Genomic DNA, 25,813 nt, shown 5'->3' with positions numbered 1-25,813 from the left:
AGCAGTCAGTGAAACAGGATTGAACTAGCTTAGAGCATGTTGGATTGCTGCTTTTAGTAGTTGATGGTAATTATTGACATTTTAAATAAAATTGTAGTGATAAATACAGCTAAGTCACTTACTTGACAGACAATTAATCATAGTTTTGTAGACAGAACAGTTTTGAACAGTTTTCTCTGCTGAGATTGTGGTGGTTCCTCCTATATCTCTAACTTGGTTTAATGGAGATTTACTGCTTCCCTCTGACAAGAGCAGCTTTCCCAAGTGACTTGAGCAAGCCATAATGTGAATAGATTTGTTGACTATGGGATGCATAATTGGTGCTATAATAGTGAATCCTGTTCTTTTCTCTGCTCAGTGTCTTTGTTTTTCTTTCAGCTTCTACAGAGCCTGTGGAGACATCCCGCTGGACAGAAGAAGAAATGGAAGTTGCTAAGAAAGGTAAAGCTTGTAAAGCTTTTGACTTCCTTCTGGATACTTGTATTTACAAAATTTAGAGAATTTACTGAATTACTGAATACAGTTGCTGTGATTTTTGCCAACATTAGGCTGAATGAATGATTTGAAAATTGCTGTTGATTTTTTTCTAAAGAAAAAAGGAAAATCAAACATCTTTAACAGACAAAATCATTTTTTGAGACTCACGTTGACTCTCTTCATGTGGGCTACATAGAACTGTCTGATATTGTACTTGGTCCACAGAAGACTTTGGAACAGATGTGAAGGTGTTTGTCATATGACAATTTTCAAGGTAACATGTTTGTAAGATACAAAATAAATTTTTGTAAAAGACATTCTTATAACAGGAAAGCTATAATGTAGTTTAAAACTTGACTATTCATTTAGCAGACACTGTTACCTGTGAATTTTATGCATAAAATCAGAATTTTTGCAGAAGTGTCACATGTTGGCAACAGCAAAGAGTTAAGCTGAAGGCTTCTTAAGCAGACATTCAGGTTGACACAGCTTTTCTTCACCCCATAAGTCCTTATCAAATACATTATCACAGTGTTGTTCTCTTAAGGACAGCAGTTCTTCTTTATCTTACCTCCCCACAGGCATTGTTGTTCCATTGATTTGGGTTTGGATAGCTGAGTTATTTATCATAGTAACTGTTGGTTTGAACAGGTCTAGTGGAACATGGGCGAAACTGGGCAGCAATTGCCAAAATGGTTGGGACAAAGAGCGAAGCTCAGTGTAAGAACTTCTACTTCAACTATAAAAGGAGACACAACCTGGACAGCCTCCTCCAACAGCACAAACAGAAGGTGAGTGCAGTGGGCATTGAATGCTTTGCAGGGGAAAACTTGGCACCTTTCTGAAGTCTTTCATCACACTTCACTAACACTGTTCTGCAGTCGCCACTTGTTTCCTTTTCTACTTGTTTTTGTGTTGTGACATAAATCTCCTAGAAAGGGCAGCTGGTGCTCACTGACCTGTGATACTCATCACTTCTTGCTTTAAAATGCAATAGAAAGTTTTCTGTCAGATAAAACAGTCAAGCCTGAAGAGTTCTTTGGTGCCCTGAAATCCACATTCCTGATCAGTACATCAGCAGCTGTAGATGTTCAGGTCATCGCTGCAGAACAGTTCCTTGACACACAGTAATCACTGACCTTACAAAACAGAGCAGGAGAGTTGGTAGAAGTCCAGAAACTGAACGTTTTGGGGCATCAGAAGTAGAATCCTGTGTGTTGGAGTCCTCTAAACTGCAGTGTTATCCTGTTCTCTTATTGAAGTGAAGAGCATCAGTGTCTGCTGCAGCAGTTCTGTTGTCCCCCAGACATACCATGGGACAGTGATTTCTTCCCAAACTTTGTTTTTGATCAGGAGCAGCAAAAGCTGGCCTGAAGTTGAAAGAGTTTCCCCTTGTGAATGACTGTGCTAAATAGAGATTCTCTGTCTTTCGTTGCAACCTCAGACTGGTAGATGAGAATGCCTGTGAAAGGCAGTAACACTGGCAAATTCTCAGTACCTTGTCAATGCTGTGTCTTGCTCAGTCTTCGCGAAGGCCCCGTGAGGAGCGAGACGTGTCACAGTGCGAGAGCGTGGCTTCCACTGTGTCAGCGCAGGAGGATGAAGATATTGAAGCATCTAATGAAGAAGAGAACCCAGAAGACAGTGAAGGTAACTTTTCTGGGAAGGAAACTTGTGTGTGCACAGAAAGGAACCTAAACTTTGTGCCTGTTATATGCTCAGAACTCTGGGTTCCACTTCATGATTTGCTGTTCAAATGTTGCCTTTCAGTTGGATTTCAGCAACTGGAACTCACTCAGGGGGGAAAGGCATTCTTAGTATTGAGCAGCCTAAAGATTTTACTCCTTATTGTTTTGAGATGCTTTGATTATGCTGTCATCTAGAGTGTTGAAACAAGGTGAATCAAATGTGTGTAACCTTTGATAGCTGATAGTAAAGCATCAGACAAGCAAATTCAAGTGGTGGTTTTTTGTTGTGGTTTTTTTATAGATATTTTTTGGCTGCAACTGCTAATAATTATAGGCACTCAACATCAGTCAGTCTTGGCTGATCTTTTGTAGAGCAATAGGTAATAGAATTCATAAACAAGGAATGAGAGAATATGACTAAGTGTTGGGGATTTGGGTTTTCAGTTGTTGGTATTTTTTAGTTGCAGTGGGTGTAACTCAGCGAATTGTCCATTTCTTTAAGAAGTCAAAATGAATTGTTTTGCAGATGGGTAGGTTAAAATTGATGGATCCTTATTGCACCCAGTTTGTGAGATCTCATTGGCCTTGGATCTTTATGCCAAAACATTTTTTCCCCCAGGTGCTGAAAATAGTTCTGATACAGAAAGTGCTCCATCTCCAACTCCAGCAGAACCTGCTAAACCAAGTGAAGAAGCTCCGTCTGAAGGTGCTGCTCCGAAGGTAACCACTGAGGCCCCAGCAGAGCAAGAATCTGCCATTAAACCTGCAGCCAGCACATCTCCCTCCTTAACAGCCCAAAGTGTATCAACAGCTGAAACTCAGAACCCCGAGCCACAGGTTAAGGAAGAAATAAACAATGAGGCAGAAGAGCCCATGGAGGTTGACAGTAGAAGCCACGCAGCTGAAGCCAAGCCTGTGATTACTCTTCCTGTTCATACCAAAGTAGAACCTGTAGAGACTGAAATGAGGCTACCAGAGAACATTCAAGTGAAAATAGAGAGTGATACCAAAGAGAGAGAGATGGAGAAACCCAAGGAAAAGTCGGAACCGGAGGAGATGGATTACAGTCTGTCACAACAGGTTAACACAGCAAGGCAAGAATCCCACTCTGACAACGATTCAAGTGCCACCTGTAGTGCTGATGAGGAGGTTGATGGAGAACCCGACAGACAGGGGTGAGTTCAACTGTTTAGTGTTCAAATACTGACATCTTTAAGAAATTGTTTAAAAAGTGGTTTTACTTGGTAGTGATCCAAGAACTGTCATCAGTAGAGAAAGGGAAAGAATTTCTAAGGGGTCTTTGCTGGAAGTGCAGCAGAGGGAAATATTGGTTTAAAACTTTAATGAAAAGGTGAAAGAAGGGTTTGCTAAGGCAGGTAAGGCAAATGTCTGTGGTGACAGAGTTTTGGAGCCATTTATCTTTTGGGAATGACTGTCACCACAAAGGATATTTGAAGTCTTCTCAATATTCTGTTGGTGCAGTTCCTGTGTATCCCCAGTGCAGCTTTGGAGCCAATGCCCCCTCCCTCTTACTGGTCTTAATATACACCCAGTACTAGGGAGAGATGTTAAATGTCAAAAGTATCCAGTGTCATGTAGTGCATGTGGTCTTTGGAAGAGTGCAGGTTTTCTGCGCTCTCTTGCCTCTTCAGACATCATCTTTCCACAAATGTCTTAGCCCCCCATGTGAAATTATTCTGTTGTAGAGTGCTGTAGACTGCTTTATTTTCTGTGGACTAAATATATCTAGAGCTTCCTAACCGTGGTGATTTTCCAAAGCATTCTTTATAAAAAAGGTTGCACTGTTGTAGTACTGCATACATAAATTGCTGATTAGGGAGATTCTAACACTTATTTTGGTATTTCTGTGTATTATGAAAATACAGCCACATCTGTTGCCTATTCTAACAGATGTGCTATGGGACAAAACACAACAATCTGATTTTTTTCAGCTATTTATCCAGCACGTTAAATATGTTGGTTTTTTGAAGTTGAGAACTGTGCCTGAAATTTTTTTAATGTGTTTAATCTTGGTCCTTTTGGTGATATTTTTCCCATCTTTCCCTTTCTCCAGTATCTTCAGCAGAGAGTCAAAGCCCTCACTGTTAAATCCCACTGGGTCAATACTGGTATCATCCACCATAAAACAAGGGCAGATGGACCTGCAACAGCTTCACCACCGAGCTGCCGTCATCCCACCCATGGTATGGGAGTGTTTGTTGTCCCTAAAACTGAAGCAAAAAAAAAAAACAAACCAAAAATCCCATTAAACAAATGAAGAAATATATCATTTACTTTATTATCATAATGTTGAGGGTAAATTAGGTTAAGTCCAACCGAATATGAAAGGAATAACTTAAAAACAGGGGTGGGCTGTTTGAAACACTCAGACTGCAGCTGCTGCAGTGGGGGAATTGAGCTCCACAGTTGCTCCTGTGTTGATGTACCTGATGTTAACACCTTCCCATCCCTGCAGGTGTCCTGCAGCCCCTGCCCTGTCCCTGTTGGCACCCCAGTGAGTGGTTATGCTCTGTACCAGCGGCACATCAAAGCCATGCACGAGTCAGCGCTGCTGGAGGAGCAGCGCCAGCGCCAGGAGCAGCTGGATATGGAATATCGGAGCGCCGTGAGCCCCTGTGGCCCTTCCAAGAGCCCTAGTGTTGAGTGGGAAGGTGGGTGTTCTCACACCTGTCCTGGGATAACCCTGTGTTTTATGTACATGTGTTACCCTGGTGCCTCCCAGGAGAATGAAAGTTTAGTGGGCTGATAATGAGCTGTTCCTTTCTGGTGGCTCTTGGTTGAAGGAACCTGTACAATGTCACAGGGAAAGAAACTGAGTAAGATTCATGTGCTGAGTGTTACAGTGTTAGAGATATCACAGTTGCATAATTCTGCATTTTTAGATTTTATATTCTCACGTGTTGTTGCTGTTGCCCACACAATATAATTAACTTAAACCATTGTGCTCTTTGAAACTCAAATATTCTGTATTTAAATGCGTAACGATTTTAAATTATGTTATGAAAATGCTTCACCTTAATTACTTTTACCAAAGTAAAATGAAAGAAAGATAACCCTTTTTTTTTTTTGCCTGTTTAAATAGTGAGAAGGGAGCTTGTAGATTTGTGGAGAGGAGGGTAAGATTGTGGGGTTTGGAAGGTGTTTCTTTAGGTGGAAAGTCTGGAGTTGCTCAGAAGTATCATTTACTGCATGAATAACTCTTGGCATTGGCAGGAGGGTGTTATGAAGTGTGGGAAAGTTCTGGGAAGAAGTTGAATTGGCTTATGACAACCTACACAGGGCTTTGCCATGATTAAAATAGTCAAGATCCTTTAGAAGGCTGTTATGGAGTGATTAGTGCCACCTTTCTTTGACTATGGAGGTTAAAGATGTAACTTTACAGCTGCAGCAGACTTGTTCTGGCTCGTTATTTTGAATTCTTCAATTGTCCATTGCCAAATAGAAGAAATTTCTGTAGTTCTGGTAGAGGATTTTTAATTTCCTACATTCAAAAAAAAATGTTTTTTCCCTTTATGGGAAATATTGGTATTTGAAATTTGATTTCAAATTTCTCTGGGCAAGCAAACAAAGAAAGGAGGAGTTCTGTCTGGTGGGACTGGCATGTAAGTCTGGCTTAACTTGCATGTAAACCTGGTTGATACACAGGATTTGGAAAGGAATCTTCTTTAAATGAAGTCTTTTTCAATAGTAGAGCTTTCACCTACTGTTTTTCACATATAGAAAGTATGAGAAAGCTTTGCAAAGCTTCGGATATAGAAGTACAGACAGAAGAACACATTAAATTAAGTTTAATATTACTTTTTAATTTAAACATTTGTACTTGATGAATGTCTCTGGCACTGGAGTAGGCCCTGTGTTAAAACTGCTGTAAATTTGACCTTTTGACTCCCAATTTCTAACACAGGGTTTCTTCTCTCCTATAACTTCAACCTTCACAGGAAAACCAGTGGCCTACATGCCTTATGCCGAGGTCAAGCGAATAGAGCAGGAAGCACAAGTGCAAAATACAGCAACGAGGTCGGCATCACCCTACAGGTTGTCTCCAAGAGAAGTCAACAAAGCCTCTCCCCAGCCTGAGCTGAACACAGCCCGTTACAGTGTCCCACCAGGTAAAGGTTGTCACATACCAGAGCAAAGCAGCATCCTCCTTTGGAAGCTGGACTTGATGTAGGATCAGATTATTCTCCAAACTCATTGTTTTCTGTGCATGTCAATAGGTGCTCGGTATTTTTTTTAGCTCCAATGAGGTATTTTTGTTCTTTATTGCTGCATGAGCTGCGTGACATGTATTTTATTAAAGGATGATCTGAAAAGTGTTAGAACAGCATAGGGCAAAGTCATCAAGGGTTTTTCATCTTAATACAAGTACTGTCATATTCCTGGATGGCCTTTCTTGTGAAGCTGAGGAAGAGGGAAAGCTGCTGATATCCTTGGCATTAGTGTCTGACTGTAATTGCTCTATATTGTAGTCTGAGTGTTTTATGAAACAGTGAAATAACTGACAAATTTTAATTCTGAAACTTGGGTTATTGCTTTTCCCTTCAGAGTATAATGTCATGACCAAATGAGAGAAGCTTAGATTATACATGACTCAGGTGCCTTCCATTTAGAGAATAAGAACTTTCTTTAAAAATGGGAAAACAACAAAAAACTTGGACATAATGGATTTCAGAGTGTAAATACAGCTTTTAGGTATTGTGAGGCAATTCCCCATAGAAATAGTCAGATGATCTGTGCTGTTTCTGTTTTTCTTGCCTCTCTGACAGCTCCTAGAGCATAAATACACTGTAATATTTAATGTACACTTTTCCCCCCCAAGTTCTCCAGCCAGCACCTCACCAGGTGATAACCAACATCCCCGAAGGAGTCCGCCTTCCCACAACCAGACCCACCAGACCTCCACCACCCCTCATTCCATCCTCCAAAACAAGTGTGCCATCAGAAAAACCTTCCTTCATCATGGGAGGCTCAATCTCACAAGTAAGAGAATTATTATTTGAAGATCTGTCTTACATCAATTTTTTTGCTCTTTCTCCAGCCTTTAACTTCTTGTGCTCTGTTATGGATTCACAGCATTAACCCTTAAGACCTGCCTATACATTCCACTATTAAAAGTCCAGAATTACACATACCTTAGAAAATAGAACATGTTGCAATTATTTATATTTGGAGGCATGGTCAGGGATGTCCAGTTTAGGTGACCAGTGACACTGCACTCCTGGTGCTCTGTGCTTTGAGACTTTGCAGTGGGGTGCTGTAACATTTCAAGACAGGATCGTAGTAGTCTTAGCATTCTCTAAATAGAGATGTGAATCTTCATTCCAGAAACAAGAATTAACATATATTTGTTGTTCCAGGGAACACCTGGCACTTACTTAACGTCCCACAGTCAGGCTTCCTACGCCCAAGAAACTGCCAAGCCATCAGTGGGTTCTATATCTCTTGGGCTGCCAAGGCAGCAGGACTCGGCCAAATCTGGTAAGAAAAACAGACATGTGTTTTATATAGACTGTTTAATGACTCATAATTAAAGGAAAATAAAAAAACCCAACCTTTTACTTTTTATTCTCCTGCATAGCTTCCCTGCCCTACATTAAACAAGAAGAATTCTCTCCCAGAAGCCAGAATTCCCAACCTGAGGGGCTCCTGGTCCGGGCACAGCATGAAAGTGTGGTGCGAGGTAAAGGAAGTCACACAGATTAGGAAACTCTGTCAGAGCCTGAGAGAACCAAGAGAATTAACTTCTAGAGCTCAAACTGCTGAAGTGTTATTTTAAAGTATTCTATGATTATATTAGTATCATAAAATTATGGGATTAATCTGTTCCCAGTTTTCCAAGGCCGTGTATATTTGTAGCTGGCTCCTCCTCTCTGCATGGCTCGCTTAAAAATATTTGTTTCAAGACATGCCAGTTTCAAAAGTAAGTTGTTCACTAGAGCATATGCAGAGCAATACACGTGAAACATCCAAATACATCAAAAGAACAGAAACTAAATAGCATTAATTAATCCTGTAAAATTACCTGAATTAATACTGTAAAGGACTATGTTAAAAGAGGAAGTAGCCTATCTACCTTAAATGTTCTTAAGCTGAAATTTCCCCTGTATTTTAGTGTAAACTAACAGTTTCTCACTAGAGTTTTTAATTATTTCGAGTGGCCTTTTTTTTTTTTCTCTTATTTATCAGGATATCTTATTATTTCAAATCAGGTACCACAACGATTCAGGAGGGAAGTATAACGAGAGGAACTCCAACCAATAAAGTTTCTGTTGAGACCATTCCTTCTTTGAGAGGCTCCATAACTCAGGTATTTTCCCCTTTGCTGAGAAGGCTGTAGCAAAAACAGCATCTTTATCACCGTGAATGTGTTTGCGTGTCTGAAAAAGTAAATTGGTATCACAGAGTAGGAACTGCCTTGAAAAAAGGACTTTAATACCATCAGATGTTCAAATCCCACTGTTGCTGAAGTCAGCATTACCATGATTTCATCTTCATATATATGAGTCTTTAAACTTTTTAAATACAAACACCAGAGCCTTTGGTAAATCTAACTGAAGGCTCATTAGCACCTTTCATGAAAATAGCATCACACCTGAGTTCAAATATTAAAATCAACTATAGCCAGTCCTGTGCAGATGCTATTTAAAGCCAGAAAGGTAAATTCAAGCCTTTTGTCTCATCATTTTTTAAATGCTACGGTTTTGGTTGGTTTGGGGTCCTTACTTACAGAGATAATAGTATCAGTTCTGCTCTGTGAAAGAGAGGTTTCATTTCTTTGGACAGAAATAAAACCTAATGGCACCATTAAGAATGTGATATAGGTTATCTACCCCCTGAATGGTATTTATAGGGTAAATGTTCTAGGTTGTGAAATACTTTGGTAATATTGTCCTTCTTATTCTTCTTTCTGTATTTTGTAAGAGGGTAGCAAATTGCTTACAAATAATCTTACTCGTATGTAGGTAATAATTGAAGCAGAAGTTTAAGCCATACTGCTTGATAATAGTTGGTTTTATAGATCTAAAATTTGTTTGGTTTGTTTTGGTCTTTTTTTTCCCTTCCCTGCTCCCTGTTTTCTTAAATAAACACCATGTTGTGAGTCCCATTTGCTGGGTTTGCACACAGGGTACCCCAGCTCTGTCCCAGTCTGGCATCGCAGCCGACGCGTTACTGAAGGGAACCATCACCCGCCTGGCCACAGAGGACACCAGCCCAGAGAAGTGCAGGGAGGAGGCTTCAGCCAAAGGCCACGTTATTTATGAAGGCAAAAGTGGGCATATTTTATCTTATGATGGTGAGTATTTGTATTCTGTACCTGATCAAAGTCAAGGCTGCAGCAGGTTCTGCTTTGATAATCCATATCTGAAGTGTTTCTGCTTCCAAGTAGCTTGGTGTGAACCTCAGTCACTGGGGTGCTGGTTTTGAGAATTAGTGATCCAGAAATTGTGCCTGTGTTCTGAGGAATCTTCTGCACTCTGTGTTTAAAATATAGTTAAATTATTTAATTTCTTTGCCATTTATTTCCAGTTTGTCATGGAATATTTTTTTGTGAAAGGTTAAACAACCGAGTTTAAAATTGCCTGTATTAAAATAAAAATAAATGTAACATTTAACTTTCAACTTCAGTGGAAATACTGATAAATCAGTAACCAAACAAATATATTTTTTGACAAACTGTAAGGGATCTTTTCAAGACTGAGATTTAATGTTACAGTATTATATTGAAGTTGTGTTGTTAAAGTATTCATGACCTGTGGTCTCATTAATGTAATATTCATGTGTCCTTTCTTTTATTGTCCACATTTCCTAACCACACTCTTGTACATTTTGCCAGCTATTAAAAATGTCCGTGAAGGAACAAGGAGTCCAAGAACTGCTCATGAAATTGGTTTAAAGAGAACTTATGATACCATGGAAGGAAATATAAAACAAGGGATGTCACTGCGGGAGTCTCCGGTGTCTGCGCCCCTGGAAGGTAAAAACAGCTACTTCCAAGGTGTTTTATGCTTTATCCAAACCTTTTGCATTATGTAAGAGTATTTAGATTATCCCACTGAGCAGATAAAAGAGAAGTTAGGTTTAAATCTTACACTACTAACCAAATCCACGCAGCAACGTTGCAATTAAAGTGTGCTGGGAACAGGACTGAAGCAGATAATAGTTTTCCTTTTTATTTTACTGGTGTGTTACTACAACTGGAGGTCCAGGTGGCACTTCCTCCTCTCAGCACATGTGACTGACTCTCCACAGTCCCACTGGGTCACACAGAGCTCAAACTCTGGGTCACAGCAGCACAGACTCCAAGACACACCCCTTAGTTAAATATTGGCAGAGTCACTCGGTATCACACTGGCCTGACCTTTTGCATTCCTGCAATAAACCTCTTTGACTTGCACAGCTGCCCTGTCCTGCTCCAGGGCATCCCTACTACCACTGTGTTTTAATAAACTGTGATCAAACAAAGCCTGCAGAGGTCAAGTCAGGCCATTATATAACTTTTCTGATCGTTTTGTAAAAATACAAACGCAGGAAAATGTTTCATGCCTCAGCCATGGAGTCTCACTCTTTGAGTGCATTTTGTCCCATCTTTGGATAGCCTTAAAGGCTGTTTTGTTTAAATGTTCATCAGATAGAACAATATGAATAAGAGATTTGTAGACTGTATACAGAAATTCACTGTGGCCTTTAAGTTGCAGATGTATTTGGCTCATTTTCAGGCTTTTCTGGCATGTGAGAAGCTGCTCTGATACTTTTGTGCTGTATCTCATCATTGACACATTTTCTGTCCTCAAACTGTGTAAAATTATGAGATTTTGAGGGTTTGGTTTGGATTCTTACTGTAGGAACAGTAAATTCAACTCCTCACAGATGATTTAATATGAACTTTGATTAATTTGAAGGATGCTGAGCTATATTTGGGTTTTTCTTTTCTTATTGTTCCACTTCCCATCATGAACCCCTTTCTTTCTAGGCACAGAAAGTGGAGTGTAAGAAAAGCAGTGACTGCTTTTGGAACAAAGGTTAAGCTTAATTCTAAAAAACACCTTGTGTTTTCTAAATATGTTAAAACTTGCAACAATGCAATAGCACAAATACTTGAAGTGAAAGATTTATTTTTTGGGGGCAGGAGGTGTTTATAACATGTTGCTACAACGCCTGACATACTGAGGCTTGGCCCTCTGGGCACTGCCATGGTAGAGATACAATCTCTAAGGAGGGGTTTTGTTGGTTTGGAGTGGGTTTTTTAACACTTTTTTAATTCTCTAAATGATGTTCCTTTTAATTTTAGGTTTAATATGCCGTGCACTGCCTCGGGGGAGCCCACACGCTGAACTAAAGGAGAGAACAGTGTTGTCTGGCTCTATAATGCAAGGTAAGGTGTTGCAAGTTTAGAAGCAAAGGTTAATCACATCCTCAAAAATCTGGATTTCTGAACCTTAAAACTGTTACTACCAGTGGTAGCTGTGTTAAAGGTCAAGATTATTTTAGGAAAACACGTTATCAGAGTATAAATCAGCAGCTTTCTGTTATTATGTGTTCAAAACTAGTGTGTAAATATAGCTTTTCATTCCTTTTTTGAAAATAGACCTTTTTAATGTGAATCCTTGGTAATTGGCACTTTTTCAAATGAACACTAACAGTTCCCTAGACCTCTGAAGATGTATGCTATTTCTTTTATGTCAGCATCTGAAATAATTTGGGGTGCTTTCAGTAATATATTGAATGTTTGTTCAGTATTATTTTTGTGGTGATTTCTTTACTCTTCAGGGTATATTGTCACAGACTATAGCAAACCAGAATTCCAGTTTTATGACATGTAGTTAGTTACTCTGCTTGTGAAAAAAAGAGACTTAGTAGCTGTTAACACCATTAATGTGACCCTTTCTTTCTATGAAAGGCACACCAAGGGCAACAGCTGAAAGTTTTGAAGAAGGTTTGAAGTACCCTAAACAGATAAAGAGAGAGTCACCTCCCATAAGGACATTTGAAGGAGCCATTACTAAGGGGAAACCATATGATGGGGTCACCACTATAAAAGAAATGGGTCGTTCCATCCATGAAATCCCAAGACAGGACCTGTTAAGCCAAGAGAGTCGCAAGACTCCTGAAATGGTGCAGACGACCAGGCCGATCATAGAAGGCTCCATATCTCAGGTAAGTCCAAAAAGCACTGGTGGGCTCGTGCAGTTACTCCCAGACTCCGTTGTGAGTCGGCCCCAGCCATGTGGGTTTTTTAGCACAAGTGAAACACTGACAGGATAACTTTACCTGACCTTTTTCTCCTCTCTTCAGGGCACACCCATAAAATATGAAAGCAACTCTGGCCAGTCTGCCATCAAACACAATGTAAAATCCTTAATCACTGGACCAAGCAAGCTCCCCCGTGGAATGCCCCAACTGGAAATGGTGCCAGAGAACGTGAAGGTGGTGGAGCGAGGCAAATACGAAGATGTGAAGAGCGGGGACGCCGTCCGCTCCCGGCACACGTCGGTCGTCAGCTCTGGTCCCTCTGTCCTCAGGTCAACTCTTCATGAAACTCCCAAATCACAGCTGAGCCCTGGGATTTATGATGATACAAATGCTCGGAGGACACCTGTGAACTATCAGAGTCCCATGTCCAGGAGTTCACCTATGATGAATAGAGTTAGTGAGGGTATGTTTTTCCTATCCAGAGTAAGACAAAAAGTTTTATTATTTTAATTTTAAGCTGCTTTATGAGGTCTGTTCTTCTTTCTTTTATTCTAATGGCTTCTCTCCATTTGTAAGGTGTTAATTAAAGCTGTTAATTAAAATCAAATTAAAATCTACCTTACTGTAATGCAGAAGTGGGAAGGCAATTCACTCTCAATTTTCATTTGATTATGCATCACTGTGAAAGTTTTATCTACAAGGGTAATGTTTTAAGAGCAGAAGCTGTTCCTAAATTACAGAGGTGTCTACCTGATGAAGATAATATGATCAAGTGTAAGCAATCTGACTTTTATAACATAGTTTTTTCACCAGAAATATTTTGTGATATAAAATATTCTCTGTGCTTTACTGTAGCAGATTGCAGGGTACTCGAGAATGTTCCTTGGGAGCCAGTGTACACTTACAACTGAATTTTCAGTGGAAAAATAGACATTTTAATAATTTGAATTTTTCATTGCTTTTAGCTGGAATATCTTCTGGGAAGCCAGCAAACCACGAAAGAAAGAACACACTCACTCCAACACAGAGGGAGAGTGTGCCAGCAAAATCTCCAGTCCCAGGGGTTGATCCTGTAGTGGCTCACAGTCCTTTTGACCCTCATCACAGAGGAGCAACTCCTGAAGTCTATAGGGGTCACCTCCCTCCTCATTTAGATCCTGCTATGCCATTTCACAGGGCTCTGGATCCTGGTAAGTCCATTTGTGTTGGGATTTTTTAGTTTTAGAAATATTGTGAGCTTTGAGGCCTTTAAAAGGCAATTATCAATGGCCAGATATTTATAAGGTTATAAATATATACTGTTGTGGTTTGGTATCTAACCAGGAAACTTAGTAAAATAGTACTGTATAATATTGTAACTTCCTTTCAGAGCTGCCAGCTTGCTTCTGTGTTGTTAAAAAGTTCAGACATTATTTTTAGATAAGTACTTGTGAAATATATTAAAAGCTCTCAGGAAAGCTATGCAAAGAAGCATATGGAAGAGGCTACAGAAATAGAGAATAGAATTATATAGAATTATAGTAGAATTCTATATAATTATATATAGACTTGTATTCTGTGTAAGTTCTCTGTTCATGACTGTGATTCATTCTCACAGAGGAATTGAATTATCACGTTATCCCTGTTGATGTTAAATACCATAGACTTCCTTTTAACCTGTCCATCAGTCTACTTCTGTGAGGTATTTTAACCTTCTTTAGGTATTTCAGCCCTTTATATCTTCAAAATGTCAGGATTTATGTTTTTAATAAAATCTCTTCTCTAATGCATCTCTCCAATCTGGATTATTTAGCATTTTCTGTCTGTGCATAAATTCACTAAAAGATCAGTATTAAAATACTGTTTTAATTTACTTGGCACTGGCTAGAGAGACTTGACAGCACTTCTCATTGAAGCTTTATAAACACCTGAAAGTTTCATTTGATAGAGAATCCTATGAGATGAGCTCAGTTCGTTAGGGCTTGGTGCTAATAGCGCCAAGGTCACAGTTCAGTCCCTTATACAGTCCCTTCACTTAGGAGTTGGACTCAATCCTTGTGGGTCCCTTCTAACTCAGACCATTCTGTGATACTGCTTCCTAAATCTTCTCCCCTCCCCTCTGTCACCCCCAGCTGCTGCTGCTTACCTGTTCCAGAGGCAGCTCTCGCCCACCCCGGGCTACCCGAGCCAGTACCAGCTGTACGCGATGGAGAACACGCGGCAGACCATCCTCAACGACTACATCACCTCCCAGCAGATGCAGGTCAACCTGCGGCCCGACGTCACCAGGGGCTTGTCTCCCAGAGAGCAGACTTTAGCCCTGCCCTATGCAGGAGCGAGAGGTGGGCCTGCCTTTTGCTGTAATGTCCTTTCAAAGGTGTCTGGGATGTGCTCTGCGGGGGGTTGAAGGCACACGCAGGAGTGCAGATGTGTAGATGTGTTACGTGTGTGACAACTCACTTGCAAACTGCCTTTTGTGGGTATAAAGGAAAACTGTGTCTGTAATCACTGTTGTTAAGGGGAAGGCTGTAAGACTGAGAGTGTTCAAGATCCAGTGATCAGAAGCATATTTAGCTCACCTTCAGACTTCAGAAAAGAGAATTATATCAAAATGAGACCTTCAAAAAGAAAACAAAAGCAACAGCCTAAAGGGTAATGTTTGTGAAAACTATGCTGATTGTTTTATTTTTGGATAATACCCCAAATTGGTAAAATATGGAATTATTGAGTAGAGTTGAAGCATATTTTCTTGAAGGGCAATTAAAGGGAGTACTACAAATGCAAATTCTGACTTAGTATGTTCCTAAATCGCTGATTGCCAGATCTAAGAGATTATAACCAGCTGGAATATAGTTCTACAATTGCCTTATTCTTATATTTTTTCACTAATATTCATTGCTGACTGTTACCAATGAGCAGAACATAAAATGTGTGGACCATTGGTCTGTCCTTGAGCGGCCATTCTTACATGTGTCACCTCCTAACAGGAATTATTGACCTGAACAATATGGCTCCCACTATCTTAGTGCCTCATCCTGGAGGAACAAGCACCCCACCCATGGAGAGAATCACATATATCCCTGGCACCCAGCTTACCTTCCCCCCCAGGCCTTACAATCCTGCTTCTCTGTCACCAGGTAAGAGCCCTCATGGTTTGGTGATTTCTCTCACTGTCTGACGTGCTGAGATAATTGACCACCTTTATTCAGCTTTCATTAATGGCCATGTTTTGATGTTTTCTCAGGCAATGCTTTTTGCATGCACTTCTCACTTGGATAGCAAAGGTTTTTTGGTGATATCCTCTATAGTTACAGTAGGAGTACTGCCAAATTCAGAATTTGCCTCGTTCTGTCAGGTCCTTATTTATAATAATTTGAATATGATTTCATTAACCTCATTTTACATGTGTTGAAGGATGGAATTTGGGTTTAAAAACTGTCTAGTTTCTAACAGTAGAGAAACTACTTCAGTAAATATCTGTTGAGCCTTCCATTGTTGCTGTATGTTAAGCTTTTGTCTTCCTAGATAAGGGATGGTCTTGAGTGGAATGAAAATGTATGTGGGAAATTTTGCTGTAGGTGGGTGGCAGAATATGTTGGCAAGTGTTAACATCAAATTACACTTCACTCATGTATCTCTGTTTTGCTACTTCATTTTACCTTGTGGACCTTCCAGGACACCCCACACACCTGGCAGCTTCTGCAGCTGCAAATGCTGAAAGGGAACGGGAAAGGGAGAGGGAGAAGGAACGGGAAAGGGAGAGGGAACGTGAGCGAGAGCGGGAACGAGAACGAGAACGTGAGAGGGAGAGAATAACTTCAGTCCCTGCTGAACTTTATCTCCGACCAGGTCAGTGCACGTGGGATCAGTTGTCTTGTAGAACTGTAACTGCTCATTTTCTGTAGCCACTCTTGTGAACAGCAGCTTTCTAACACGTTACTTCAGTTTCAGTCTGCACTTCAGGCAGGTCCCTGTTACCCAGCAGTTCTGGTCATAATTGCAACTTCTACAAGTACCAGGCTTCTTGATCTTTCTCTCAGAGCTTTCCTTAGTACCTCAGGTACTCCCCTAGTACCTAGGGAAGGAGCGAATCCCAGTTTTCACTGGCACAGTTTACATGTCATTTAGAGCATTGTAAACACAATGCTATCATTTAAACCTTCATACATTCCACCACATCCAGAGTGGTGGAGCTACCTGGGAAAGGATGTGGAGGATACAGCACTGATACATAGTTCTGCACTGTTATAAGAATAATCCATGTATTTTTTGTTTGTTCCCCTCCACTCTGCAGGTTCAGAGCAGCCTGGCAGACCCGGCAGTCATGGATATGTCCGGTCCCCATCCCCGTCAGTCAGAACCCAGGAAAACATCCTGCAGCAAAGGCCCAGTATTTTTCAAGGAACCAATGGGACAAGTGTAATCACACCTCTGGATCCTGCTGCTCAACTACGTATCATGTATGTTTTATAAGTTACTGTTGCAGAGATACCTGTTCTAATATTTGAGCTTATTAAAAGCTGCATTTAGCCTGAGGAAAATACTACAGGGTTAAGGATATCCCACTCTCTGATTGCTCTTGGATTTATCAGAAGTAATCCAGTGCATTTTCACCAGTCCATTTGGGAGAGAAAGGAGGGTCACTAAAGCTTTGTTTCATTGTATGCACAATCTGGCTCTAGTTCTTTGTTCCTTGTGATATAATTCAGACTACTCAATGTTTCCAACAGGCAGCTCACCCCCGGGGCTCCCTCTATCACTCAAGGCTTACCAGCTTCCCGTTACAACACTGCTGCTGATGCCCTGGCAGCTCTGGTAGATGCTGCAGCCTCTGCTCCTCAGATGGAAGTTGCCAAAGCAAAAGAGAACAAGCACGAAGGAACCAGGATAGAAGAGAACATGGGCCGCCGGTCAGCTGTGGTTACTGACCAGCAGCAGCTGGAACAGAAGACACTGGAGGTAGAAAAGAGGCCTGTCCAGTGCCCCTATACATCTGCAAATTATTCTGGTGGCAAGTCCCAGGGACAGTCTTCATCAGTAGTCTATTCAGAGGCTGGTAAAGAGAAAGGACCTCCTCCTAAATCCAGGTACGAGGAAGAGCTGAGAACTCGAGGAAAGACCACAATTACTGCTGCTAACTTCATAGATGTGATCATCACTCGACAGATTGCTTCAGACAAGGATGCACGAGATAGGGGCTCTCAAAGTTCAGATTCTTCCAGTAGTTGTACGTATCTTAGTCACTATCTACTTCTTTGCTGTCTGTCTTAGCCCTTCAGGGAAATAAGATGTGAAATGATGTGGATGTGTAATGATAAAATATTCAGCTCTGTGCAGTAGAAACACTTCATAGACAAACAGTTTTTGCAAATAGGGACTCGAGACTCTTGCAAAATCAGAGTTGTTTGCTTTATTCAGATTCCATGCTACAGCATGAAATGTAGGATTGTAAGAGTAACCTTATCAGAAGTCAGGAAACTGAAAATTATATGGTTTATCTTGAAACACTGTTTTATGGAAGTATTTGTGTCACTATGGTTATCATGAGAAAAAGACAGTGTTTTGACTTTCATTCACTGATGCCATTTCAGTGGAAGCACCAGTGTTATGTGGGTAACAAAAAGTTTCTGTGATATTTACCCCTTATTCCACAACCTTTGCTTGACATTCAGTATCCTCCCACCGGTATGAAGCTCCTGGAGATGCCATTGAGGTGATTAGCCCTGCAAATTCCCCTGTACCTGCTCAAGAAAAGCTACAGCCCTATCAACAAGAGACACCTAAACCAAGCCAGGCAGAGAGTAAGTTTATCTGCATATGCAAATATTCTCTCAGTTACCTTTCTTATATTTACCAGCTCCACAAATTCATAAAAAATTAAAATATCTTTTATCTATTATTCAACATTATCTATAATTATATATCTTATTATCTATTATTTTATCTATTTAAAATATCAAAGTGACTGTATACCATATTTTTCTTGTTGGAAGTATGTTGTTGCAGTGAAAAACTAGAGCAAATGTCTTGGAACTGACACATTAAACAGAGTTTCTTTACAGTGTCACTGATTTAATTGGAAATTTTCAATATGTTCTTTAAAATCAATGCATGGTGGTGTTGATGCCCACAATTTTTTACCTGTTGGTGATGCTCGAAGTATTGCAGTTGAGAAATGAGCTGAAAATCACCTGCCTTGTGAAATGAAGTTTTATTATCTTATAAATTGTAGGACCTGTGTATGAAGGTGGAAAAGGTGGTCATCACACAGGATACCTAAAATCTAATGCAGAAACTCTTCATCTTTTAAATTTTCTAAGCACAGCAGTTTCAAACCTTGCAGCTTAACAGACTGGCCTTCTCTTTTTCACCCAGCTGACCCAAACAGGCCATATGAGGGGCCGATTCACCGCTACAGGACACAGCAGGAACCCCCTTCACCCCAACAACCTCCACCTCCCTCTTCCCAGGCAGAAGGGATGGCACATGTGCCCAGGACCCATCGGCTCATCACCCTTGCTGATCACATCTGTGTAGGTTTATTTGCTTGCATCTTGTCAGATGTGACAAGTGTCGTATTCTGATTATGTAAACACATGTTTTGGAACTTAATTCTCTAATTATTAGTTTTACTTGAGGATATTATAAAATGTTGTGTCTGGATTTATAATCACATTTGTTGCAATCAGTCTCATGTTCATCTAGTTCATGAATACCTACACTCTGACCAAGATCTGTTTTCTATCTTTTTGATGACATTCAGCAAATTATTACACAAGACTTTGCAAGAAACCAAGCAGCTTCTCAGGCCTCTTTGCAGCCTCCCACCACTACATTCCAGAATTCCACCCCTGCTCCAACACCTGTTTCCAGCCGGGCAAAGACGTCGAATCGCTACAGCCCCGAGGCACAGTCACAGTCTGTCCACCACCAGCGACCAGGTGCCAGAGTGTCACCTGAAAACCTGTCTGACAAGGCCAGGGGAAGGTAATGCATGTATTCAGTTTGACTGCAACTTTAATTAATGCCCAGATATGGTATTTCTGTAAAAAAGTGCATTAATCTTGATGTAGATTGGACGTAAAGGTACCTTTTTGTCTTATTTTTAGACAACATCTGTCTCGTACTGTTTTTGACAATTGCTTGGCTCCAAAACATAACTTATAACTGTTTTCCCTTCACTATTTCTGCTTAATTTCCAGTCTTTAGAGGGGTGAAGATGTTTAATTCCTTAAAACTTACCGGAGTCATTATGGACAATTCATAGTCATTTTTTTTGAGGTCACCAAGCAGACTAAAGCATGTAACATATAACTAGATATAAGCAGTTGTGGAGCAACTGGAAAACAATTACATGACTTAACTATTGCTGTCCATGCATTAAGAGTACTTATCTGTCTCTGAATTATGGATGTAGGCCTGGAAAATCTCCAGAGAGGAGTCACGTCTCTTCAGAGCCCTACGAGCCAATCTCACCACCTCAGGTCCCGGTTGTACATGAGAAACAGGAAAATGTTCTTCTGCTTTCCCAAAGAACTGAGCCTACTGAACAGAGGTAGGTGTAAAGCTGACTTTAAAAATATTATTCTGGATCTTTGTGCTGCAAACAGTGTCTTTATTAAAGAGCAGTTTAAGTGATCTTCCTCAGGGAAAGCTGTTAATCACAGTTGATCCTCCTGCACTAACATCCAAAATTTGCTATTGGGAGGTGCTTTGGGAAGGCTGAGTGAAAGGTCATCTGTTCATGTTCTGTCTTCAGTTTCAGTGTGTTCTGTGTTGTATCTGGTAGAAAATGTTAGAACAAAGCTCCTCATGGGTACCAGTTCTATAAAACTGAAATGGTTTTTGAGAAAGGTGCATTTCCTACAATATTTATTAAATAATTCTGTATTCTCCTGCCTGATTGGCTTCTTGGATACTGTCCTGGTGGAGAGGGGAGGAACCCTGGCTTCCAGCACTCCTGATTCTGGAGCAGTTAATCAGTTGAAACATCACTAAGCTAAGGAGCTTCACTTCTGGGAGGTGTGAAGGTGGGGTGTCAGGAGGTCCCTGGATCAGGCAGCCCCGTCCCAGGGCTGTTTGTCACTCTGCCACACCTGCAGCATCAAACTGCCCAGGATCCCTGGCACACTGGCAGTGCTGGTGTCTGCAGACCTGTGGCAGATGCACTTTGCAGTGGGTGCTCCTGCCATTGGCTCTGCTGAGGAAGGAGTAGCAGCCAATGTACTTATTTAAGGCTCATGCTGGTGACATTGATTCAGTTTTCCTTGGGTTTTTCCCCCCTCCACTCTGCAGTTGCTGGCAGGGTTGTTACAGTCCATGATAGAGGTTAGCTAGATCACAGGGATTTTTGGGAACAGAACTGCACTTTTTAGAAATGTAAGGATTTGGGGCTAGGAAACCTTTAGAGTCTTTTTTGCTTTATTTTAGATTATTTTTTAATTTAAGTATGAATTGTTTCTTGGGGATTTTTATTAAGGCTTTTTTGCCAGATTACTGCTGCTTAAACAAACTCAATTTTTATTGAGCACCACAGTGTTCATACAACGTTAGTGGTTTCTGCCTGACTGCTTTTGGAAAGATTTAATTGTACATCTTGGATGTTCTGTCTCTTTGACACGTGTTGGTCTTGGCAGGACTGACTCTCGCTCTCCAGGCAGTATCAGTTACCTGCCTTCGTTTTTCACCAAACTTGAGAACACTTCACCAATGGTAAAATCCAAGAAACAGGAGATATTTCGAAAGCTGAACTCATCTGGTGGAGGTGACTCTGACATGGGTATGCAGGACTTGCCTTTTCACTCAATTTTTCCAGCTTGTGCTTTCTGTGACTGCCATCTACAGATGTCCTGACCTAAATATGTTTCAAATAATATGAATTAATCTAAATCTATGAACATAAAACACATATAATAATTTGTGACCAGTAGAATCAGAATATTATTAGATTTTTTTAAAATGCTGCTGTGTGTAGGACTGTCACATTTAATCTTTTTAACACTTAATTTGAGAGATAAAAACCATGCAATTAATGAGAAAGATGTTAAAACCTGACATTATTCTAATTAACTTTGTGTCTGTAGTTTGCTTCATATCAACATTAACTGTTACACATGTTCCTTTTTGGAAAGGTGTCTGGAAACTGAATGGTTTGTGTTTTCTTGGCCCTTATGATTATATCTGTTAAATGAAATTTTAATACAGTTTCAGGAATGAACACTGACATGGTGGAATGTGATACTAGAACTGTATTTTTGGGGGTTTTTTCTTGTGCAGTAGAGCTAGGAGTGATAACTTAGTGATCATCAGTCCTGAAAAATGCAGTGAAATGTTGTGTTTTAATTGCAGCAACTGCTCAGCCAGGGACTGAAATATTCAATTTGCCAGCAGTCACTACCTCAGGTAAGTTTTTGGGTAAAAGAAACAACATGTGTTTCAGAAAAAGTAAACTAATGTAATATCTTAAATTTATACTCTTTGGGGAGTCCAGTAAATGAGGAAGATGATGAAAATGTAAAAGTTAAGATCCTACATGAAAATTGGTTTTCTGCATTGTAGAGAAAAGCAAAATGACCAAACTTTCAGAAAATATTTAAATGGGAACTTAAGCAAGAATGCTTTATTTGTTTTTTCCCCACTTTTCTGCCTCTCTCTAAAATGTTTCCCCACATCTCTGTAATTTCTCTGAGACCTTTTTTGCCTCCCTTCCCACCTTTCCCTGTTTTCTTTTCTCTCCCAGGTGCAGTCAGTTCGAGGGGTCATTCCTTTGCAGATCCTGCCAGTAATCTGGGTCTGGAAGACATTATTAGGAAAGCATTGATGGGAAACTTTGATGACAAGAGTGAGGAACATGGAGTTGTACTGTCACAGTCCCTTGGGGTCGCACCGGGCAGCTCTGGGGCCGCGGTACCGGCGAGTAACGAGACACGTAGGGAAGAAGCCAATCCATCACCAAATTCAGGTGAGGTATTATTGCAACTCCTAAGTATCCCATGGTCTTAAAATAAATAAATCAAGGGTTTGAATAAATTCGGTGTCACTGAAAATCACTGTCTTAGATAGAGGTGGTGTTTGCACTCCCTCCGCTGTCCGGGGTTTTCAGGAGGATTAACCTGTGACAACACTGATGGAATGGGGAAGAGAGAACAGGGTGTGTTGGACACCTGAAGCTTCTCAGTGCTGCATGCTAACTTAGAGAAACAAACACACAGAGGCTAAAATGCAATTTTTGTGAAATCTGTCCCTTCTGTTCCCAGGAGGGGGAGTCAGCAAGCAGAAGCTCATCGGCAAGTCAAACAGCAGGAAGTCGAAGTCTCCGATTCCTGGACAGGGATATTTGGGAACTGAAAGACCTTCTTCTGTCTCATCTGTACATTCAGAAGGGGACTACCACAGACAGACGCCAGTGTGGGCCTGGGAAGACAGGCCTTCATCAACAGGTGAGGAATGGGGTTCTTTCAAACTTCACAAACCAGAGGAAGTGTCTGTAGAAAGCTGAGATGCTGACACACTGTAACACTGGATATCAGCTTACACAGTGTATGGAGGATTTTCTGAAATGGATTTTCTGATAGTTGTCACAACCAACCCCAGCCTGGCTTTACACAGATCTCTCAGAACAGCTCCTGTTTTTGCCTTTTGATCCAGGTTCCACCCAGTTTCCCTACAACCCGCTGACGATGAGGATGCTCAGCAGCACCCCCCCGACATCCATCGCCTGTGCCCCCCCGTCCATGAGCCAAGCAACCACTCACCCACAGAACAGGATATGGGAGCGAGAGCCTGCACCACTGCTTTCAGCACAATATGAGACTCTGTCTGACAGTGATGACTGAACTATGCAGATTATTATTTTTTTTTTAATTTGCGGGTCAAAAAAAGAAATCTATTTTTGACTTGTGCCCACAGAGACTTTCCAAGAGAGCAAGGGCCACACAATGAAGAATTGCTGGAGAGTCTGTTCAATGCCTTCTGCACAGGCTGTGCGTTGGAGGATTGTGGTTGAGAAGGTTGACTTACTAAAGATAAATATGTAAAGAGTTTTTAAAAATGTGGACTATTCCTGCTCTACATCTATTTGTAAAGAAAACCATAATGTCTTTTAAATCATTCTTCTGTAAATAGAGAGTACTTTTTGCAGTGTTTTTTCCCTTGCTATAGTATCTGGTGTACTTATGTTCAAATCATTGCCTAAACTTTGGGGGTCATTTTGTAATTTTTTTTAAGCATTTTCTCCAGTGTAGAATACTCTTCATAACCCTAGCCTCCCTCTCAGCCTAGCCTAACCAGAACCCCAGCCTCCCCACCATCATTGCCCGTTTAATGCCATGCCACTTCCTGCAGGCATTGTGCTTTTATATAATTTTTTTTTTCTCCCTAGACACACTCTTTCAGTGGTGTTCAAGCTCTTGTGAAAATGTTGATTTTTAAGACTGACCCCTTAGTGAATTCTGTACATTAACATAGTCCGGTTCGCTGGAATAAGATGATATATTTCTTTGAATTTGAAATTCTGCCACATTGTAAATTTTTGGTGCAGTTGGTTTTATTTAGCAACACTGCAGAAATATTATTGCATGGGTATGTTATGGCTCATTTTTTTGAAAGGTTAAAGAAACAAAAAGAACAGCTTCTGGAGGCATACCTCACTGTTATGCACACTGGGAATTTTGACTGTGCCCCAAAAGCCTATCTTAGTGTTTTCTGTTTCTGCATTGTATGCAGTCAAAACAGGCTACTAAATTTTCCTGTCATATTTAACCACAGCAAATGGTTTTTCTGAAGAGGCTCTGGGTGGGTTGATAAATCCTTTAAGAAGAAAAACCTCTACATCCCAAGTTTAAATAAAACAAAGTGCTTTTATAGAATAATTGAGCAACACACGAGTCAGCTACTTGGCTTCTGTTACAACCAGTTTGAAATAGGTACTGTGATTTTTACCTTCCTCCAATCTGATTTTTGTAATAATTACTTTGAAGTCTGCGTCCCAGTCCCTGTAAGCAAGCTTTTGGTGGAAGTCCTTACAAATGCTTGGCTTAACTCCCAAAGTGTGCAATACTTGTTAGGGTGATTTTTATTTTTAAACTGTATATGGTACTAGGAGAGTCTCCTTAATCATTCAGTGCTTGCTATGGTATGCTTGTAGCTCATGTACACACACATCTGGTTAGTGATATCACAGGGTGCCCTGACATCCATCTCCAGAAGCATCTTATTTTATGCTGCACTGACCTCAGGAAGTGAATTTAACTCTTCTGGGGTAGAAGGACTGATTTACAGATAGCACTGAGCTGGGGGGGTGGCGTGGTCTGTCAGATTCCAAACTGCTTTTGCATCTCATTGATCAACAGAGTCTTTGCCTTGAAGTTATTTTCCAGTGAAAATATTTGGACTTTACCGCTGTGTTTGTGATCGTTGTATGGAAGGTGTAAAGCAGTGTGTAACCTTAAGCCATGTGAGCTCTGCAGCCAATGGAGGGACTGTGATGGTCCAGTTACAAACAGGAAGAAGCACAGAACTATTTATCAACAGCAAATTTGTTTTCAGTCCTTTAAGGAAAGCCTTTTTGCCCCAAGTGTGGGAAACAAAAAAAATCCAAAGGAACTCATTTGGAAACTTGACACTGTGTTGAAAATACAGAATTATTTTGCTACTTTCTTTAAACACTGCATCAGAGTAGATCCTTTGGCAGTCTTAAATCTCCTTGCAGTCTAAGAAAGATTTCTCTCATCCTCCCATCCTTTACCCTTCTGGCTTGAAGCAGTTTTCATCCTGTTTGTAGACCTGTGCTCTTATTTTAACTCTCTTTTTTGTTCCCACAGCAACATATACTGGAAAACGAGTTGATCTGCCCTTTTTGTAGATTTAAATTTGGAGTGGAGAGTTAAGTTCCATTCTTAAGCTCACTTGTTCTCACTTTCTTAGTGTAACAAATACAATGTGAAAGAGGCATGTACAGACAAATGTCTTTGCTACCTGTACAGTAAGTATAGCATGTTCATTGCAGAGCTTCATGTTACTGCTGCAGCAGCAGCAAGATATCCAAAGTAGGATAGTCACCTTCTCCTAAGATACAGCTTGAGTGGCATTTGCACATAAAATGTTGCTGCTTTTTTGTTTGTTATCTGAGTTTTAACTTCTCCAGTGTAAAAAACCTCTCCAGAGCCTAAGTTAGGGTTTACCACAATTCCAGTAATCTTCAAGTATGGAATTACATCTGCCCTGTTTCAAACAGGAAGGTGTTTGTAAGTCATGTTTACAAAGTTTAGTTTACTACAAATTTTTACCTGATTTCTGATCAGCGCTTTCACAATGCTTTCATCTTGATATGGTTCGTGATTCTGATATTGAAATCATTTAAGACTTGAAAAACCCATGCATCATAATTTCCACACAATGTCTTCAGTAGACAGTGACTTCTGGATTCAGACCAATCAATAAAGGGGATCAGTTCTCCA

At 40.5% G+C, this 25,813-nt stretch overlaps 1 protein-coding gene across 5 annotated transcripts in view; it reads left to right on the top strand.

The window, feature by feature from the left end:
* NCOR1 (nuclear receptor corepressor 1) overlaps positions 1–23,928 on the top strand; it is a 58,742-nt gene extending 34,814 nt beyond the window's left edge. For 4 of the 5 annotated variants that reach the window (XM_051809633.1, XM_051809634.1, XM_051809636.1 and 1 more), the window contains 31 exons: positions 379–441; positions 1,129–1,268; positions 2,001–2,127; positions 2,785–3,340; positions 4,240–4,369; positions 4,642–4,837; positions 6,125–6,295; positions 7,006–7,166; positions 7,544–7,664; positions 7,765–7,866; positions 8,396–8,493; positions 9,312–9,480; positions 10,021–10,161; positions 11,476–11,559; positions 12,085–12,341; positions 12,480–12,840; positions 13,343–13,567; positions 14,489–14,698; positions 15,344–15,493; positions 16,032–16,205; positions 16,651–16,816; positions 17,087–17,583; positions 18,029–18,157; positions 18,732–18,889; positions 19,120–19,343; positions 19,774–19,911; positions 20,993–21,135; positions 21,705–21,758; positions 22,096–22,317; positions 22,613–22,795; positions 23,004–23,928. In XM_051809633.1, the coding sequence (XP_051665593.1) occupies positions 379–441; positions 1,129–1,268; positions 2,001–2,127; positions 2,785–3,340; positions 4,240–4,369; positions 4,642–4,837; positions 6,125–6,295; positions 7,006–7,166; positions 7,544–7,664; positions 7,765–7,866; positions 8,396–8,493; positions 9,312–9,480; positions 10,021–10,161; positions 11,476–11,559; positions 12,085–12,341; positions 12,480–12,840; positions 13,343–13,567; positions 14,489–14,698; positions 15,344–15,493; positions 16,032–16,205; positions 16,651–16,816; positions 17,087–17,583; positions 18,029–18,157; positions 18,732–18,889; positions 19,120–19,343; positions 19,774–19,911; positions 20,993–21,135; positions 21,705–21,758; positions 22,096–22,317; positions 22,613–22,795; positions 23,004–23,191 (5,738 nt within the window). In that variant the 3' untranslated portion in view covers positions 23,192–23,928. The remainder of the gene's footprint in view (positions 1–378; positions 442–1,128; positions 1,269–2,000; positions 2,128–2,784; positions 3,341–4,239; positions 4,370–4,641; positions 4,838–6,124; positions 6,296–7,005; positions 7,167–7,543; positions 7,665–7,764; positions 7,867–8,395; positions 8,494–9,311; positions 9,481–10,020; positions 10,162–11,475; positions 11,560–12,084; positions 12,342–12,479; positions 12,841–13,342; positions 13,568–14,488; positions 14,699–15,343; positions 15,494–16,031; positions 16,206–16,650; positions 16,817–17,086; positions 17,584–18,028; positions 18,158–18,731; positions 18,890–19,119; positions 19,344–19,773; positions 19,912–20,992; positions 21,136–21,704; positions 21,759–22,095; positions 22,318–22,612; positions 22,796–23,003) is intronic. The other variant, XM_051809635.1, reaches the window with a different exon arrangement.
* The last annotated feature ends 1,885 nt before the right edge of the window (positions 23,929–25,813 follow it).

The sequence above is a fragment of the Manacus candei genome, unplaced genomic scaffold (genome assembly GCF_025592945.1).
Source record: "Manacus candei isolate 608988 ecotype Guabito, Panama unplaced genomic scaffold, ASM2559294v1 h1tg000076l, whole genome shotgun sequence".
NCBI lineage: Eukaryota > Metazoa > Chordata > Aves > Passeriformes > Pipridae > Manacus > Manacus candei.
Note: the sequence above shows the minus strand (reverse complement) of the source record. Positions and strands in the feature narration are given on the sequence as shown.